This window comes from Gouania willdenowi, chromosome 6 (genome assembly GCF_900634775.1).
Source record: "Gouania willdenowi chromosome 6, fGouWil2.1, whole genome shotgun sequence".
Taxonomy (NCBI): Eukaryota; Metazoa; Chordata; class Actinopteri; order Blenniiformes; family Gobiesocidae; genus Gouania; species Gouania willdenowi.
The window spans coordinates 8,251,042-8,270,576 of NC_041049.1; the positions used below are offsets into that span (position 1 = coordinate 8,251,042).

Sequence of the window (19,535 nt, forward strand, 5' to 3'; positions counted from 1 at the left end):
GGGCTTTAAATGAACATGTGCTCTTTTCGGCGACACATTTCCACTTCCACCGCGGCTGAAACACACGATTACTTTTGCACTAGCTTCATCTACAGCTTTCAGAAGCTCATTTTTAGCCTTTGATCAGCTTCACGTTAAAAGCTGTAGAACTCTTTTGTGGGGAAACCGTATTTTGATTTCCAAAAAAGAGGACACTTAGGTCGACCTCGGCAGACTCAAAGTTCCTAACTCTACCTTGTAACAGCAAAATACTATATAATAACTGAATAAGTTGTTATTGTCAATAAAGTTTAAAAAATAATTTCTGTCTTTGTAACAAAGACTTGAAAAAAAAATCTGTCTTTGAAATATCTCATATAATCCTCTCTTAATCATTGAAACAATGAGAAACATCTTCTTCTAGACCAGGGGTCTACAACCTTTACTCTAAAAGGAGCCATTTTGCTTCATCTCGTCTGGAATAAAATCCTTCCAGAGCCGAAAAAAATATCTTCTCAATGAAGACAATACAGTGTATAAAATTCTATACTGTTGAAATAGTATCACATAATTTTATGAGTTCATGGATTTGAAGGGCTACAAAAAAATAACTTGAATTTGACAACACGTGATCATATGATGTCACATGCTAATTGCTAATTTCTTGCAACACGTCAAGCATGCATATTAAGCCGCATGTTGGCAATTAAATAGATCGTTCCCCACTCAAATAAAGTCTGTATTTTCTTCCAGAATAGTCTTTTTTGTTAGTTTAGTCATTTTTCCAGGATTTTAAAACCCAAGCTTAGCCACAGGTGTAAGGAAAATTGATGGAAGTTAGAAGGTGTCAGAGTTATTGCACAATGTGATTTATTTTTAGGTTAATCAATTGTTTAATCATCATTTTATTTGAAATTAATGTCATTAATCATCAATACCCTCTGTAAGAAATAACAATTCATTATTTTAGTTTGTTTTTTTTAAAGCTATAGCCTTTGCAAAAGAGTCAAAGAGCCACATGAGGCTCCTGAGCCGCAGGTTGCAGACCCCTGGACTAGACATTAAAACTATAGCAAAAACTAAAGGCTTACAGAACAGTCAATAATCATTAAATATACACTTCAATAAATAACCTTTTCAATTAAATCCACTGTTATTTGGTATCTTCTAATCTCTCTCTCCCTCTTTCTATGTTGGCTTTAAAGAGAAACTCCTTTGCTTTCAGAAACTGGTGGAATTTCTCAGATTTTCTCCATTTTTGTGTCTTCTTCTTCTTCTTCCTTGGTTATTAGCGTGTTCCAACCAACTTGAATAGGTAAATGTCGCCACCTATGGTACTGGAGTGTGTACCCATTGTCTTTCTCAGAAGGCTAGTTACACTTTTATTTTAAGTGTTCCCCAAGATGCGTTCAGGGTCCCTGGGAAACATGGACAATTACATTCATTTGTAAAATATCCCCAGACATCTCGTACAAGACGTGAAAAGAGGACGTGTCCTGGTAATACCGGACGTACGGTCACCCTACTTTTAGGATATGAACCCTGACGTTGGTAAAACTTTGGTCGTCAATGACTTTTCTCTTTGAGTCAACAGAAAACCATCGATGTGAGTGACCTTCAATCCCAGCGTGTGTGTGTTTGTCAGTATGTGGAAGTGAGTGCAGCCGACCTGCTGTGTTTGTCTACCTGAATGAAGTGACTACACATTATAAAGAGCAGGTGCGGGCTTTGCTTCTTTCTCTTTGGTGCTTTACAATATCAATGAACGTGATTGTGGAGGTGCAATGTGTGCAATCATTTCTCCATGATTGCGTCTCTGTGTGTGGCCATACACTTTAGGCCACAGGTCCTTTCAGAGCCGTCAAGGGCGGGTTATATTTAGGCAGTTATAGTTTTCAGTCTCCCTCTGGGTGTATGAGAGCGTTGATTACTGATTGGGTGAGGCTTCATGCCTCACTGCTGCTTCTCAGATAAGCCACGTGTGGAAACCAATACTAGGATGTATGCTTATCGTTGAAACTCTGGGCTGAAACCAAACAGACAAAATCTAAAAACACACCCTCCTTTGATCTGAGATGGGCTTAAAATTTTTTTCCCTGAAGCAATTTTTAGTCCACGCAAACATGTTCATTGGTGCAAACCCAAGATTCATGTGATTACTTGACTCGCACCGTGGCTCATTTTCTTACCCCAATAAGGCAGTAGACCAATGCCCGACACGGGAATGAATTCCTCAGCTCTGAGCGTGACCTGATGGGTGACACCAGCAGCTGGGGGAAGGAGGTATAAAGATAGACAGAGGGCAAGGGTGGTGGGAAAGGGGCATGGATATTATTAAAATAAATATATCAACAAGAAAAGAAAACCCTCAACCTCCGTCATAAAATGAGCTGAAAGTCTGATAGTGGAGAGCTTTAATTCCCGTTTAATTTAGAATAAAAGTTAAATCCTCTCTAAACTGACCTTGTAAACACTTACGGTAATTCCGAATGCAAATGTAACCCCAAATTGAACTTAAATCTGAATTAGGTGCATGGTTTATTCAGATTTTAATTCTGAATTAAATAATTCCTTGTTTTTGTAAATGCTTAATTTCACTTTAAGTTGATTCCCGTCGTCCTGCTCATGCTCGACTTACAGCGATGACGCACTGGTGGTGGCATAATCCAAGATGGCCGCTCGTTCTTGAGCCGAGACTACTTATTGTTGAGCTGCTGCTTCAAAACTACAATCCAAATAAAAGTGAAAAAAGTTTTTATTTTGTGTTCTTTTATGTTGTAGCTGAAAAGAAACGGTTTATTGTGTGTTTTATCCCCATAGACGTGATACATCATGTTCTCCCCCTGTCCAATCAGAACCCTTCCCAACCCCAAGAACAAAAACGTAATTGAATAAAGCTGAATGAACCAGTTTTCCATGTAAACCTCAATTCGGAATTACTATTTCCATGTAAACACGAGGCAGAACACTTAATTCGGAATAATTAATCATGTAACCGTGGCCATTGGCAAAGAAAGAACAAGAAAGCAGACGTTTGCAGAGGACAGACAGTGAAAGAGATGTTGTAGTATATCACGCGCTCTCACTCACCTCTTTCTACCTGCTGCAATAACAGAACTGCTCAACAGCATGGTGAGAAGAAGCCAAGCCAACAGAATGCCATACAGTGGTGACAAATCTCTCACAGCGCTGCTGCTGTGAGGACATGAACCCAATTGTGAAGACGTCGTACACACAAGTGTAACTCTTATGCTCAGAGCATAAATGTATTCAAAGACAAAAATCAAGAAAGATATTAAGAACTAGGCTACACCTGTATTAGCCTGATGAATACGTATGTGGCAATTGAAAATTTAAAAAAATTGGCAAAAATGACCACCTGTGTCTGGATTTGTTGAAAAGTTTTTTTTTGTTTTACTAATTGCATTGAAAGTAATTATGCAGGAAAAACGAAAGACTGGCCTTGACCCTAAATATGACCCTGTGCACTGTATCTCAATTTGTGGCCAAGTTGTAGGAAAAAAGGTTTTGAATTTTTTTTTTTTTTTTTTTTTGGGGGGGGGGGCTCCCTTTGACCCCTACCAATCTTTTTACTGGTAGGTTGCACAGCTTTGATCCAATTAAATAAAATACTCCACTTCAGGTGCAGCTTTTCATAAATGTAAGCATCGAACTTACAATAAAAAATTGTAGAGATATGGAAAATTTTGGTTTTTTGGCACTTGACGTGACCTTGACCCTGACCTTGACATTTTGGCTCCAAAAAGGTCGACTGTACAGGCTTAACATTGACCCTATGAGATGACATGTCATTAGTGCTGCATTAATAGCCTAAAAGGAGTTCCACAACAAAGGAGTTGCAGAAGAAATATAATAAGAACTCCTACGATAATAACGTATTTGGCAATTTTCAATTTTCAATTGCCAAATACAATAAAAGGTTACAAAAACTGACAGGAGCTCAAAACAAACACCACAAAAGCTTTTTCAAGAGAACATTGATACTTCCCAACACCTATAAACCATTTATATTTCCATGTATCCAGCGTATGACCTTTATCTATCAGCCATTACAAAAACCAAGCATCACCACCTACTGTAATATAATGTATCCCATCCCTTCCACTCAGTGCATTACCTTTAATGCAGTTTAATCGAATCAGAGACCATATTGGCAACTCTCCACAGGACTTGTTTAATGCTGTTTCAGTGTTTTAAAATAACACAACATTTTTCAAGGTTTTATAAGACAAACATATAAAAAACATTTTTTTTTTAAAAAAAAAACCTGGCATCACTGTTTTCTGTCCAGTGTTGCCTGAAATCTTTATATTAAAATAAAAATAAATCCTTCATCCTGTTGTAATATTTTCCTCTTGAAACATAGAAAGCAATGAAGAGTATAAGCCTAAGTAATCTAAATAAACTCTAAATAATAGATACATTTCCATAATCTAAGATAAAACACAAAGGATTGCTTCAGGGAATGAACTAATCAGCATTTACAACATTCCCAGGGAACTGATATACAGTACTACTTCCTGTTTGGATTTGGTAACTAGAACTAAATTAAACTGTTGGTAAAAAAAAAAAAAAAAAAAATAACCATAAAGACAGGATAGGATCTAGATAAGCAGTGAAAATGATTCACACCATCCACTAAAATACTCCCACACCACAGTCACAACCTCCTCCATCGACTTTTCAAACCGAAGTCGTCACTTTTCCTGAAAATCTCTATTCGTCGGTATTGGTTGACTGGCTGAGCTCAGAGTCTGTTATATATGATGTTCTTGTTATGTTGTCAGTTGGAAGAGTGTGGGCGGAAGGTGAAAAGTAAAGACGTAAAGAGGAGGATTCCTATGTGGAACATTTCAGAGATGGTTCAGCTTTTTGGTCAAAGAATGTTTTGATATTTGGATTTTCTCTTAAGGGAATTTAAAAAAACTAAAATGAGGGTTTTTGAGTTGGTTTTCTCTCTTTTTTTTTCAAGGCATATGTCTTTATCAGGGTTTAGAACAGGTAAACAAAAAATGAAATGTTAGAAGACAGAAACAAAAAAAAACCTCACGTTTTCTTTTCCTATTGTGCGACTGGAACGTTTTCAAAATAAGAGGATGCTTGAGGACAGTAAAAAAGAGAGAATTTTTTTGTATTGGTTCGTGAAGTTCCGCTCGCGACACATGGAAAAAATTGCCATTTTTTTATTGGCTTCTGTCTTCTAGCATTTATTTTTATTGTTTTTAGAAACAGAAAATGATGTTTAAAAGTTTTGTTCAATCTCTTCTCGACACTAAAGAAAAATGCCTTGAACGCCAATTTTCCTTTTCAAATGAAAATCAAATAAACATTCGGTTTTTTTTATTTTTTGTTTTTATATCCTTTTGTGAACAATAAAATCCAATGACCAAAACATACTCTGACCCTTTTCTTTGTTTTCTGAACGATGCTCCTACTCCACTCGACAGAAAAATCTTATCATTGTATTCCTGCACATTTGTATGATCTCTCAGATCATAAAGTATCATTCAAACTTAAAGCAAATATGAAAATATTTCAAATGAACTAGTTTATCTGCAATTTGTGCTCACGTTTTACCTTCTGACCAAGGCTCAGAAAAACAAGTGTGTGCTGTGTATTTACAAATGCACTGCGTGACTTATGCTGCTCAAACATGGCTTTTGTCCTTTAGGCGTTGGTCTGCACGCACACAGGCGCTCTGCAGGAGGCCTACTCTGTCATCTCAGGCTATAAAGCCAGACCCAGATGTCTGCCTCTCCCTGTTAAAACACACACACACACACACACACACACAGTCTCTGTACATAGATGTTGCCATAAACACTGAGCAAACAGCATGTGTTAACAGGAGTATAATAAAGTTTCTCAGTTTGTAACAGACACTAAAATAAAGGCTGAGTTTGTTTGTCGTCTTGTGTCTTGTATCGTTTCTCTGTAATCAGACAGAACCATCGCTGCAGGATGACCCGTACGTGTTGCTATGTGAGACGTGCAGAGCAGATTGTGTTACACTGATGTTTCATCAGCGCTGAAGCTACCAGGAAATACTTCAAGCATGACTATGATCAGAGGTGAAAGTAAAGGATTACAAGTGCTCACATTACTGTAATTGAGTTGCTTTTATAGGTACTTGTACTTTTTTGAGCAAATTTGAAACTGTAGAGAATGAAATGACCAGACAACAATCAAATGCGTCACATCATAACCAACCAATCAGATTAAATGTAACTCACGGCACCAAAACAGCATTGAATGCTGGTTACTTTCTCAGTTTTATAGTTAATAAATGTAGCTATACTTAGAGCCTGAGATTTATTCATTTTTTTAACTTTGAATTAAATTAATTGGTGTTATTTTATTTTATTTTTTAAATTGTACATTTTGACAAATCTTTTATTTTATACAGATGCCTTTGTGGAAAATCCAATAAGTTGCAATCGTGCCAGATTTGGTGTTTTCATTTTTAAGTTTCTACGTGTGATGTTTACTGTATATATGTAAGGGAAATGTGGCAAGATTTATTACCAAAAATAAACGTGTGGGGTGAAAGTAACTAGTAACTTTTACTTTGAGTACTATTTAATTGAGCTACTTGTACTTAAGTATTTTATGTATGGCTTAGTTGTATGTGTACTTGAGTACAGTTTCAATCAAGTAACAGTACTCGTACGAGAGTAGGATGAGTCGGTACTCTATAGACCTATGATGATACTCTGACGATGACTGGAAAACCATTTTAAAACAAAAACACACTGAGGAGGACTTTGATTAACACACAACCCCTAATTCTTCATCATCTTCAATAATTTTTTCCACAGGAATGTTCAGTCTGCGTTGCCAGATCCTGTTAAATCTGGATCGCTTGTGCTTTTTTGTGTTTTTCTTGGATCCTTCTTCCTCCAACAGCGCCACAGATTTTTCTTTCTTTTTTTGTTTTGTTTTTATAAACACAAACAAAGCTTCCTCTGCCAAATAATCAGACACACCTCCAAGATCTTTGACCCGTTTCCTTTTTCACCAGAAGCTGATTTTTAGCAGCAAGCAGCACTAATGAGATAAAACCAAGCTCGGTGTCTATACTTTGCTGTCATTAGGGCCCCGGGCTAGCTTGTGTTTACAGCAGAAAGCTCTAGTTTATGCCCCCTCACGCACTCGGCTCTGGTTAAACCAGCTCTGCTTGTTTCTTTGATTGTTTTTGTGTCAAAAAGAACCACATGGTTTGCTTTCCCCGTCTGCTGCACAGAGACATTTGGGATTCAGTTTTGCAGGGAGTTCATGTTTCACCCCCCTTCCAAATGTAGTTCTTTATTTTTGTTGAAGTTTTCAGTTTGCAGAGTCAGCAGTTTGGGTGCTAGTGCTACATGTCTCAAATATCACTATGTATCGCAAAATCACAATTGAAAACATTTTTTCACAGGACGTAACATACCGAGTCACATGACCACTTCTATCCGAGAAAACATGGCGCGTGTTTGTAGGCCTGGGCTATTTTTGCGATGTAGAAAATTACAATATCGCCTATATTTAATATGTATATTATTACAGCTTATTTTGAATTTAAAACTTGTTTTAGAAGTCGCTGCTTTCACTACTTTTAAGAGTGGCATAAAAAGCACAGATGATCACTGAGTGTGTCCTAAACAAGCCACACTGACACGTGTTGTCCCTTAGAGGAGAAAAAGCCAAATGCGGCGCATATTGTGCAGGACAACAAAAATACACCAAATGCCTGGAAAAAAAAACAAAAACATACCGTATACAGAAGAATACACAAAAGGACAACAAAAATACAGAAAAAGGCAAGAAAAACACAAAGTTACTCCACAAACACACAAAAATACTACAAAAATAAAGAATTTGATAACAAAAATACATGGAATGACTCCAAGGGCCAATGCTACAAATCTAGATATATATATCCTAGATTAATCTCCGTCAGCCTAAACAAACATTCCCTGTCAGAGAGAAGCTGTCTTACGACGGTCGATCACAAGTGTTTTGAGCCTCGGTATGTGTGCGTTCACATAAAAGGGGTGGAGATTGCAGAGTCTGACCAATCAATGAAGAACCTGTCAGAGCGACCGCCTTTACAATGGAGCTCATCATCTTAAACAAATATAATGAATTTTAATCCACGACGACAGCGAAGAGCAACAGTGTTAGTGCAGCGCACCAGGAGGCAGAGCTTTTATACTCGCTCATATCTGATCCACTTCATAACCTGGTCCCAACCAGCTTAGGTGTTGCTTAAGTTTAAAATCATGAATAATTAAAATCCATAATTCAGACCAAAAACAACCCTGTTGTTACAGAAAAGGCAGGAATAAAACAACCCAGGCAGGAAGCTGCTGACACTGTTAATGCGTAAAAGCGTGTGATTATTTATAATATTAATCCATTGGATGATAAATGGACAACGCGATATTCAAGTAGACCTATTTATCACACACAGTGAGATGAGAGCACATTGTTTCACTGTAGTATGTTCCTGCTGATGCGGTCAGCCTCACTATAGCGCATACAAAGACACAGGATTCATCAGCTGACTGTAGATCAGTCCATCAGATATAAATCTATATCTTTCCTATAGGATGTCATCGATAAATGAAATGATTCCATTTAAGTCTAAATATTCTCTCCCTCTGTTCACACATCACCTTTTATCGGACAGCTCGCATTCTAAGAGAACTGATTGGTCAGGAGACGGGACTTTAGCACTCGCTCAGATCCTAGCCAGAGCAAAACCTGCTCCTGACCGGGCTAGTCGTTCAGCCTAAGTTACCATGATTATTTATCTATGTAAGACGTTAGCAAGCTTTATAGTCCAGCACACACTGATTAAATGCTGAAAGTTAGTGCGATAAGAGGAATTCTTGCTTTGTAAGATCAAAATATATTGCGTTTTCTCGAGGTGGAACATAGTGTGCAGCTGATTGTTAATGAATGTGCCAGAAATACACAAAAAGACAACAAAAGGCCAACAAAAATACAAAAAAAGGAACACCAAAAACTACTGCAAAAATACATTGAACAACTCAAAAATATATTCAGGTTTCTTGGGTGGAACATATTGTGCAGTCGTTTGTTAATAAATGTGTCTTTGTGGCATCTTCATTAGAAAGTAAACCCTGAATTGTCTTTCTGGTAAGACTACTGCATTAACAAAAAATATTGAGGTTTATATCGTATATCGACATTTAAATTTTGGTTCATATTGCCCAGCCCTTGCAGTACGTGTAGACAGAAAAGGAGACTGACACATTTCTAAGTATTATTTCTAAAAATTATTACATTACAAATCAACCCAAAATAAATGCAGATTGTTATGAGGTTTTGAGCGTAAATCTTCCTGAAGTGAAGTCTCGCGGGATGAGATTTCACGGGAGTTACGAGACTCCAAAACAACATTCAATGGAAACACGTTCAAATTGCAATTATACTTAGTCAAAACTTGAGAAATATTGCTTTAATTTTGTGTAAAACACAGCTAATGTCAAATTTGAGTAAAAACATGGTGCGTAAAGATTGCTTCTCTTTGCTTGTTTTGCCAACTCGTTCTTTTAGGTTTGTAGGTCGAATTCCAAAGCAAGCACTTGAGATTCTACAGGTACAATGTCTTGACATGTCGAGCTGCGATTACCTTAAACTCTCCCCCTTAAGCAGTGAGATCTAATTCATTGAGTTTACCACAGAAACCAAGCCCGTCATTAATCAAAGCTGATTTAAAGATGACACGTCTCACAGGAATTATGATGCCAAGATAGGAAATCTTTTATTACAGAGAAAAAAAAAAAACTTTTCTTCCAAAATATAGAAATCTGTACAACTTCCGCACAATCAATTTACATGAACTGTACAAATTTACAGCAGTTCATCACAACATACCCAAGGAAAAGAAACTGAACACGATAAAGATGTACTGACATGAGATCACAAGATACAGCTTTTTTCTTGGGTAAGCTCAGATTTTTTTTTAGTCTATTTTCTGGTTTTGTATGTAAATAAAAAAAAAAAAAAGAGAACAACTGAAAAGAAAATAAAGAAAGACAAAAAAAACAAAGGATACGTCTACGAGTACAGGATCATGGAAACTCATATTTTTCTTTTATACCAAAACAACTTTGGTCCTTGCCAACACTCCCGTCAAAAAAATGGCTTCACTTACGAAACCGTCATTCATGTTAAAAGATGAAGTACAAAAAAGGAAAACATCTAAAAAAACCAAAAAAAAAAAAAAACCACCATGATAGCAATTATTGGCACTTCCCATGTGTAATGTTATGTACTCTACCATTTGTTGTACAGTTACAATACATTCTACAATATGCAAAACACCTCAAATGTGAAAGTGGCAATAATTCAACTAATCAATGACAATATCAATAACAAAACTGCTGTTCCCTTCCTGTTTCATGTCTTAACATGCACAACTTTTTCCATAAGCGTATTTATTGAATGTTCGAGGCCTGAGTTTGGCAATACATTCCAGGAGAGACTCCTCGTGTCTCAAAAAAATATCACACAACTTCAACTTGACATTTAGTGCATTTATGTGCTATTTTACCCCTGGCTACTCAAAGCGCTCTCGTTAAACTCTGTAGCCTACAAGCGCCCCTCGACTGATGCCATTTAAAAAGTTGGTATCGTCGATGTTTCGGTGGCGGGAGCACAAGTTAAGAAGGTGTTGAGGGAATTTTACGATTACTTTTTTGGGGAGTAAACTTTTGAAGCTTTACTGATAAAATGTGAGTGAAGACACCAGAAATCAGAAATATAATCCCTCTGATAAATGATGAACAGGAGATGGTTGAGGTTGTGGAAAAGTGAGAAAAATCAGCCAGTGTGAGACGAAAAGATCGCCACGTGCCCGAAATACAGACCAATCTCAATTTGTGGCGTGACATTGAAAGCTACACTAGACTTTTTAAAATAAAAAATGAAGTCCACCAAGGAAAGCCAAGCTTTGGGCTCCCGTCCCAGCAGGCTCCTTTTAGTCCGGCCAACATGGAATCACTGCTTTTCACAGATTGCTGAAGGGAGTATCAGCAGAGAGCAGGGGGTGGAGGGGGGAGATGATGGGGCTGCAGTGCGTCAAAGGCTATAGCTATATTACCCATGATCCTCTCAAGCTTATGGGAGCTTAAACGCCCAAAGGTCTGGTGATGAGCGGACAACCAGCCTGTTGGAACAGATTTGGCCAGCGGCTGAAGGCCTGAGCAACACCCGTCGCCTGCACCAGCATCTGTTCCGTCACGCTGTTCTAACCGCTCAACCCCAGCACCGGAACAGTGAAGTGGGGGGGCACATTGGAGAACCGTAACATCCTGTCATATGCATGTAAACAAAGTTGCTACTAAAAACTCAGTAATTAAGTGCAGCGCAATCCAGTGAGATGAAAACTGAAAGCAAAGCCTAGTACCCTCATTTTCTGATCTTAGATCCAGGTTTTTCTTCTACTAGTCTCTCACTTGCCCCCGAAGTGCAGCCTGGGCACGCCAAGTGCGTGTGCTGGTTGTCCATCACAGCCGAGGGAGGGTTCAGGGTTCTGGTCAGGGTTAGTGGGGGGTGTTGTTGAATAAGTCGAGGAGAGGGGGTTGGAGGGATTTTAGCTGCCCTGGACGAAAAGAGTCTGGCCCTGACACCCCCCACTCTCTCACAACATTACCCCTCCCACCATCCCTGCCTCCCTTACCAGGACTCCAACTGTGATGGATGATGATATGTCACATTAAGTCTACCTGCATCAACAGGGGGTCATCTAACAGCGTCCTGGCTTGCTTTTGGCTAAAGCCGAACTTAGGGCTACATGAAACTTGATACGGATCACAATTAATGACAACGGAGTGTCCAATACTCCCAGATTCATTGATGTTTCCTTTTTTTTAATAGTTGAAACCAAAATTTCTGAACAGTTGGTGCTCCAGACCTCCTTCTGGCCTAATCTCAGTCATCACTGTGTGTCTGTGGTACGGTTGGTTGTGTGTGTGTCTGTGGTACGGTTGGTTGTGTGTGTGTCTGTGGTACGGTTGGTTGTGTGTGTGTGTGTGTGTGTGTGTGTGTGTGTGTGTGTGTGTGTGTGTGTGTGTGTGTGTGTGTGTGTGTGTGTGGGTGGAGTGGGGGTGTCAGGTGAGCTCTGCAACGTGCCAGAGTCAAAAGTGCCATAAAAACGAATGACAAAATGTGTCTTGCATACCACCGAGAATACGTTTATCCTCTTTTAAAATCACAAAAAATGGTCTGAAATGTTCACAAATACAGTGCTCGAAAGACTTTAAATCCAGACACGTGCACTCCCAATGTGGAACAACACTTCTGTCTCACGTTGTTGTTTGAACGAATGAAGGGTTACAAATATGACTCGGGGCTGTGAAAACGTGAAGGAAACGACATTCGAATGGATAGAATGTAGACAATTTTCTCCACGTATACACACCCCCACACAATCTCACGTCAAAGTGCATTTAATGTCACCTCTAACTGGGCCACAAGACCAAAAAGATTTGGGTAAATAGCGCCCCTCCCCTGTTTGCAACACTTTGAGTTTTGGTAATGCAGGAGATGACAAAGTGTAAGAGGAAAAGAGGGGGGCAAAAAAATCAACAACACAGGAACTTTGATTGTGAATTTCAACAACATTCAATAACAAAGGGGGGCGTAGATGGCTGATGGACCCTCCCCCAGCGTACTCCCACTGAAAGCTACACATGTGAGTGATGGGATGGTAAAACAGTGCAATGGGACACACTGATATCCATAGGTACCAGTGTGTCGGGACACATTCCACTTACACTCACATACAGGCCGAAAAAGCTTGAGATGATGGTTTTTAAACTCAGGATGAGAGGAAGAGACGTTACGACTGTGGAACAAACTCGATAAAGACGATATATATTCCCTGTGGTCCAAAAAGGGGAAATTTTCAGAAAATAGAGACACTCTGATTGGGTTTTTATTTACCTTAAGCTTGGATTGAAATCCTCACAGTTTAAACATCATCTTCCTCTTTACTGGAGAACCAGCAGAATTGGAAAAAAAAACCAAACCGTATTCGGTTAAATGCTGGAACGAAAATCCTGACAACTTTTATTGTGTTTTTGCAGTTGTGTATTCGGCGTGTACCCATGGTAACCACAGGTAAGAAAAGTGCAAAAGTCAATGCCGAGAGCCCCCTCAGAGCTGATCACCTTTGTTGTTGGTTGAGGTGGGGAAGGCGGAGCCAGTCTTCAATAGGGGTTCCTGGTTGGTTGGTTATTTTAGCTGCCCCAACAGTTCCATTTCCACAAAGCGTCTCCCAAAAAACGGAGTGCCCAACTGATCCAATGACGAACAGAACGGATGATAATGGGGAGAGTGGGTCAAAAATATCAAACCTACAAGGTTTCCATCACCTGGACGATAGGCCACATCCTCTGCTTTTTAATCTTTTTTTTATCTTCTTTCACTATTCATTTTATTTTCTTAGCTTTAAAAAGGCTCACCCTGATCCGGTCACACGAGCTAAACGGGCCAGATGTGACCGTGAGAAAACATAAGGGTGGCGTTACAGTCTAACTAGACACAGTCATCATGTTGTAGGCTTTGGAGGGACTGGTTCTGCCCAACACCATCATCTCCTCCTTGCAGCTGATGTGACTGTCCACCATGGGGTTCCCCGAGCCTGAAGTGGAGCTGCTGGTCATCGCTGGTAGTCCTACTGGGCCGGGCTGAGACTCGTACAGGACACAGATAGAGCCGTCCTCGCCGATGCGGTAGGACACTTCGAACGGGTCCACCCAGAGCGTGAGCTCGCTGGGGAGCAGCAGGTAGAGTTGCTGAATGGTCAAACCAATGCGCTGGCCCGCCTGACCCACCAGTGGGTCCATCTTGTGGTTAATACGGATGCAGCGGTAGCCCGAGCCTTTGCAGGGTCTGTCTGGGAACCAGTGGTGCTTGTATTGCTCTGCAGAAACACACAAGGAAGAAATTAATAGATTTTCTAGGATTGAACTTGAAATTTCTGCAAAATAAATGTTAAACAAGAGCTGAAATATGAGACACCAAAAGCATGTCGGGACCCAATTTTCCAAAAACACAGAATTCCCGTTCTGATACAAAAAAAGCAATCTGACCTTAGCTTTTCTCTCTCTTCATTTACAAAGTAATTTTCACTTGGAAATGGGTGACCAAATGTGTGACAAATGGACAAATATATAACAATAACAAGACAAGATATAATATGTCTTGTTACTATTAGAATTTTTATTTTACAGCTGGTATTTGACATCGGTTTATATCTGGGTTTTAGGTTTTTATTGTGCAACACATTGGTCGAGCTTTGTCGTTAAATGTTTCTTTATAAATAAATTGGAATAGATAAACAATAAGCCTTTTCACGCTCTCGCTCTGGTTCAGTTCTCACGCATGAGGTCAAAGGTCAATGTGAGAACTCAAACTGTCCTTTTCACACTCTGAAATCTCACTTTACTATCAATAATATATTATAAGCACTTTCAAAAACACTTTACACTTGTTAAAACAAGTACAAAAGTTAAAATAAAAACTACCAACAATAAAGGTAAATAGAGAAAATACAGGAGAAGGAAGCAGAGGAGGACATTCCCGGGTAGAGTCCAATTCCGCCCGCTGGAGACCCAGGTCGTCTGTGTTTTCGTCAACCAGGGGTCACCTGTGTGGAAGCGAGAAAACGGCCTTTGCTTCCATACTGCTGCAGAACTGCTCCCATCGGTTTTTAAAAGTGCTCGGATCGGCCGAAAGTTGCACCAGCGGGAAATCCTGGGGCCTCCTCGAGTCCGAATGTGTAATATGAATAATATAAACACTATTAAAACACTTAAAATCTCTGGAATAACATTAAAAACGTTGTTAGGTTGGAAATATCAACAGTGAACGAGCTTCTTTACGTTTTTATCCCTCTCGACCGATGACCCCCCCCCACCCCCAAGTCGCGCATGCGCAGTTCCAGAGTGTGAAAAGGCTTATTCCGCTCATCCTGTTCAAAGTCTATCGCTATGCGTGATGGTTTGGCTGGTGATCGTGTTATCCTGTGATTGAAAATGAATGCAGAGCTTCATCTGAAGTGTGCTGTCGTGTTGTGATAAAAAAAATTGTTTATGACAAATGCATTTATGGTGCAAATACAAGCTTAGCTGTTGGTGTTTTAGTTGAACTGGTGACCATTTCACCTGGTGACACGTTCCGACAGAAGCAACTACAATCACACGGCTACGTGACATTTTGTGCAAAATGTGAAGGTGATTTGCCAGTTGGCTGTAATTAAAGGTTTTGGGACCATATCACACATTTCATTGTTAATTTTTCATCCCCTTTAAATGGGTTGCTATGGGGCTAGCAGTGTTGTTAATTTCACTCTTGTGGCGTAATATTGCATGATTTCAGCATATGTAACCATCCCAGTTTATAAAAAATTTGAATATGAATAGTTGACTTTATTAAACCATTTCAGCATGTATTCCAGTAAGCCATCTGAGACACTTCATGGTTGCCATTACAATGTAAAAATGAGGTTTTAAATGCCTTGATTTTTTGCGTAAATCTCTATGGGTTGATAGTTATAGGCCAAGGTAAATAGTCAGTGATGAATCATTTAAAAGAACTGAAATAATGATAAAGGGATTTTTTCCCCAAAACAAGACAAAATATAAAAAACAACAAACGTTGCACATGTTAACATTGTTGTATTTCCTCCAATCAAAGGGGGCCTTTGTGTGCAGTAGCAGAAGAAAAAGAGAGAAAAACATGTCTAATCAGTTAAAGGCCTGATAAGCAGCAGCAGCAGTCTGGGCCTACGTGACAAAAACACTCCCACTGGATTGGTCGAGCCCTCCCCTGGCCTTCTTCAGTGTCACAAAGTCTCCCGTGACTGGCTGAACAAAAAACACCAATAGTGCCCACAGAGGCAGCCATCTGGGATGCATAGCTCCGCCTCTTAAAGGGAAAGGGGCCTATTTTTCTTTCTTTCTCCTCTCAACATTTGAGGAAGTTTATGAAGACTTGTGACTCAACTGTGACTCAACTGTGAAACTGAATCTAACTCGAGATTCAGGACAAAAATCCCTTTCTTTTCTACCGTCATTGTTCTTCATGCCGAAATGAACTCCCCTATGGTTCCGAGACTTAAACAAAACTTAGCTACTCTACGTTGAGTTTCCCCTGGGGGGTGAATGTATTGTGGCTCCGGGAAAAACGGGTGATGGGAAATAGGCTGGAGGCCACCTGTATGCATCAACTGAATAACAACAGCCACGGACTGAGCGAGTCCTTCAGGGCTAATGGAGGACTCAGGGGCTGGCACTGATGAAAGAGCTAAAGGATGAGCTTTAAGGCTGCTGTCGTGCCACAAAGGCAGCAACCTTCAAACCCTGCAGCAGCTGGGAAACGATCGGCTCAGCGCGGCCTATTCTTAAAACCAGGGCAGACTATAGAGGAGGAGGAGTCGGAGAGTGGAAGAGTACCAAGTCTTTAACCAAACATGACAATGGCCACGGTTACATGATGGTTTTTAATTATTAACATTCAGAATTAAAGTGTTCTGCTTCATGAAATAGTCATTCCAAATTGTGGTTTACATGAAAAACAGGTTAATAATTCGGAACTAAGTTTAATTCAGAATTACATTTTCATTCTGAATAATTGTTTACAAGGTCAGTTTAAAGAGGATTTAACTTTTATTCTGAATTAAAGGGGAATTAAATCTACTATGTAAGTTATTTTAATGAACAGTTGTGAATTGTTGCTATGTCTGTTTTTTTGTATGCAATTTTAACGTCATGTTGTGGACTGTGTGTGTAAACCGTGCAACTTGGTGACAAATAAGTTTCCTCATTAGGGATTAATCAAGTTTTTCTAATCTATTTGAAAACAGTTTTTATTTAGAATCCAATTAAGTTAGTTTAATGTTATAACTTAGCCACCATTTCTATGGGCCTATGAGCAGTACATTTATCAAAGCAACTTGGGATCTATTGTTTTATTACTTTAAAAATGTCCACTATTTTCTCAAGTACTGTAATTCTTATTTCTTCCCCACATTTTCATTCAGAATTAAGTTTTTTGAAGGTCAGTTTAAAGCAGATTTAACTTTTATTCTGTATTTAAGTTGAAATGTAACGCTCTCACGTAAATGTGGCCAATGTGACCATTAAATCCAAAGAATCACCCACTTTGAACCACATAGAGGAAAAGCTGAAACTATATATAGATATATTAACATAAATATGGTGGTAGCAGCTGGAGCCACTGGTGTTGGGTTCCACACTTTACTCTGCACGTACTGGGGGTAGGTAGCGGTGGGTGGGTGTGGGGGATCAGACAATAATGAGTGGCTGTGTTGATCAAAAATGAACGAGGCAGGCCTGGCTTTGTTGGAGCCAGTCCCGTAGGGTAGTGCACGTACACGTTGTTTACACACACGCCTTCAAATTAGCTTTAAGATAGAACAATAAAACAAAACATGTAATGTGTTTTATTTTTAAAAATCAATGCAGAACTAACAGTATTGCCCCCCCACCACCTTTTTTTCTTAGTAACTACTACAGTTATTGTCCCAAGTCCTCCCATCCCCCACCCAACCCAAACAGTCCCAACTTTAGTCTGTTTACAAACACCATAAGCCATAAGACACATTTCTAATCACAACACAAAGCAAACAGCAGCATTTCGACTTTAACACACAGATTATGAATTTGCAAAACTGCACATTAGACATATTCGATCTTTTATACTTATCATTAAAATCTGATTAAATATTTTATTTTATTTATTTTTTAAAACAAAAAAAAGGAAAATACTTGTTTTTTATCTTTCACTTTCACGTTTTGATCATCACAAAGCAGGACCAACATCTAATCCAACAGAGTTCTGAGTGCAGCCCCTTGTAGAAAATGTAGGTCAGCCCCAGTATAACTGAACTGGAAGGAAACAGATGTATGGCAGCTATAGGGCCTCACCACTGGAATGTATAGCCCAGGAAAAACAACAGGTAAAACCTGTGTCGTCATCAATATAGTCAGTGTACATTTCTCTAAGTGCTTCAAAATGGTTAAATCACGACACATTTGATGATATATTGGTAAAGTCCCTGGTCATTATATGCATTAAATTAGATACAGTGTAAACAATTACTGGCTTTTAGTTGGAAAATGGTTGTAAACTGTTCTGTCCACGGACAGAGTTTCATTAATAATCTATTTGGTGTAAAGCATTACGTAATTATTGCGTCTCACTGGGGGCTGTTATGCTGTGTCCTCGACCGACGCACTTCCTTGTTGAGCCAAAGCTTCACATCCCCACCCCCACCACACACTAGGAGTAAATACTTTTATATGTATATGTTTCTGTTTTTAATCGTCGATTAATCGCTCAGTGTTTAGTTTGTTGTGTGTTTGTATTTATGTATTTATTGGGTTTTTTTCTTCTGCTTTTCCCTCGTACGTAAACAACTGCGTGATGGAAGCAGCGTCGAGAACAAAGAACGGCTTCCTCAGAAAAAGCTGCTTTCAACTTAAAAAAAACAACAAAACAAACAAACACTGATTTCATGTATTTAGTGTGTGTTGTCACATGATAGGATTACATGTACGTCTCGTGTGCTTAAAAATGGGATATTTTCCGGGTTTTGCTTACCTGCCAGAATGTCCTGTAAGCTTTGGTTGAACGTTTGGACCTGTCGGTCGTTTACGTGTCCTTTCACCCGCAGAAATCTCGACAGAAATCCGACGGCGGCGTTGATCTCTGGCTTCATGGTTCCCCGGGCACAAAGGGTATGCATTGAGGAAGGCAGCAGTAGCGACGTCGCGGTCCTTTATGCTCTACGTGTTGGTGTTTCTCTGTGAGCTGAGGTCCTTATCTGATGATGGCGCTCCTGTCGTGTCTTTTGGCATTTATCACGGCGAGGTAGAAGGGGAGTGTTGCTTCTTACGGGCACAGTCCGTAGCTGTGGGCGTTCAGTGTTGAGTACAGACGCCTGTTGTTTGTAAATAACTGAAGGTGGTGGAGGGGGGGTTGGTTATGATAGGCTCCCAACCCTGTCACGTCACTGTCCTTCTCCAGAGTGGGGCTCCCACACAGCGGATCGCAGCTTATATAAGGCCCCGCCCCTCCTCTGGGCTCAGTCCCCGCAACCAATCACAGGCTGAGCTGCGGACCGACGAGCCACATATAGGAGGAGGGTTGCGGTGACGTTACAGCTCTGAAAATAAACAGCCACACGGCGTGAAATCGTGCGGCATTCAATGGCTGTCGGACATACACCGTGAAAACAAAACAACTCATGTTGGCGCTGTTTCGTTGAAAACATATTTTCATAGATTTTAGCCCCGTATAAACACTCCTCAAAACCCACCTGCTCAAACTTGCTTTTACTTATGTTTAATGTTAATGTTTTTAAACAAGGCTTAAAGCCTATATTTTTACAAAAGCTTTCTGCTAAATTATGTTTTATTGATTTTATTCGCTGTAGGTTTTATTATTGCTTTTATCTGCTGATTTTGTGTTCTGCTCTTGTCTCTGTAGCACTT

The 19,535-nt window shown here is 39.5% G+C and overlaps 1 protein-coding gene across 1 annotated transcript; it reads right to left on the bottom strand.

Annotated features, from left to right (window-relative positions):
• Positions 1 to 9,747: 9,747 nt before the first annotated feature.
• Positions 9,748 to 19,089, bottom strand: btg1 (B-cell translocation gene 1, anti-proliferative). Its single transcript, XM_028448456.1, has 2 exons — positions 18,643 to 19,089; positions 9,748 to 13,939 (listed from the first exon to the last, which is right to left on the bottom strand). The coding sequence occupies exons 1-2, from the start codon at positions 18,785 to 18,787 to the stop codon at positions 13,548 to 13,550; spliced, it is 537 nt and encodes a 178-aa protein (XP_028304257.1). The 5' UTR covers positions 18,788 to 19,089; the 3' UTR covers positions 9,748 to 13,547.
• Between the last annotated feature and the right edge of the window lie 446 nt (positions 19,090 to 19,535).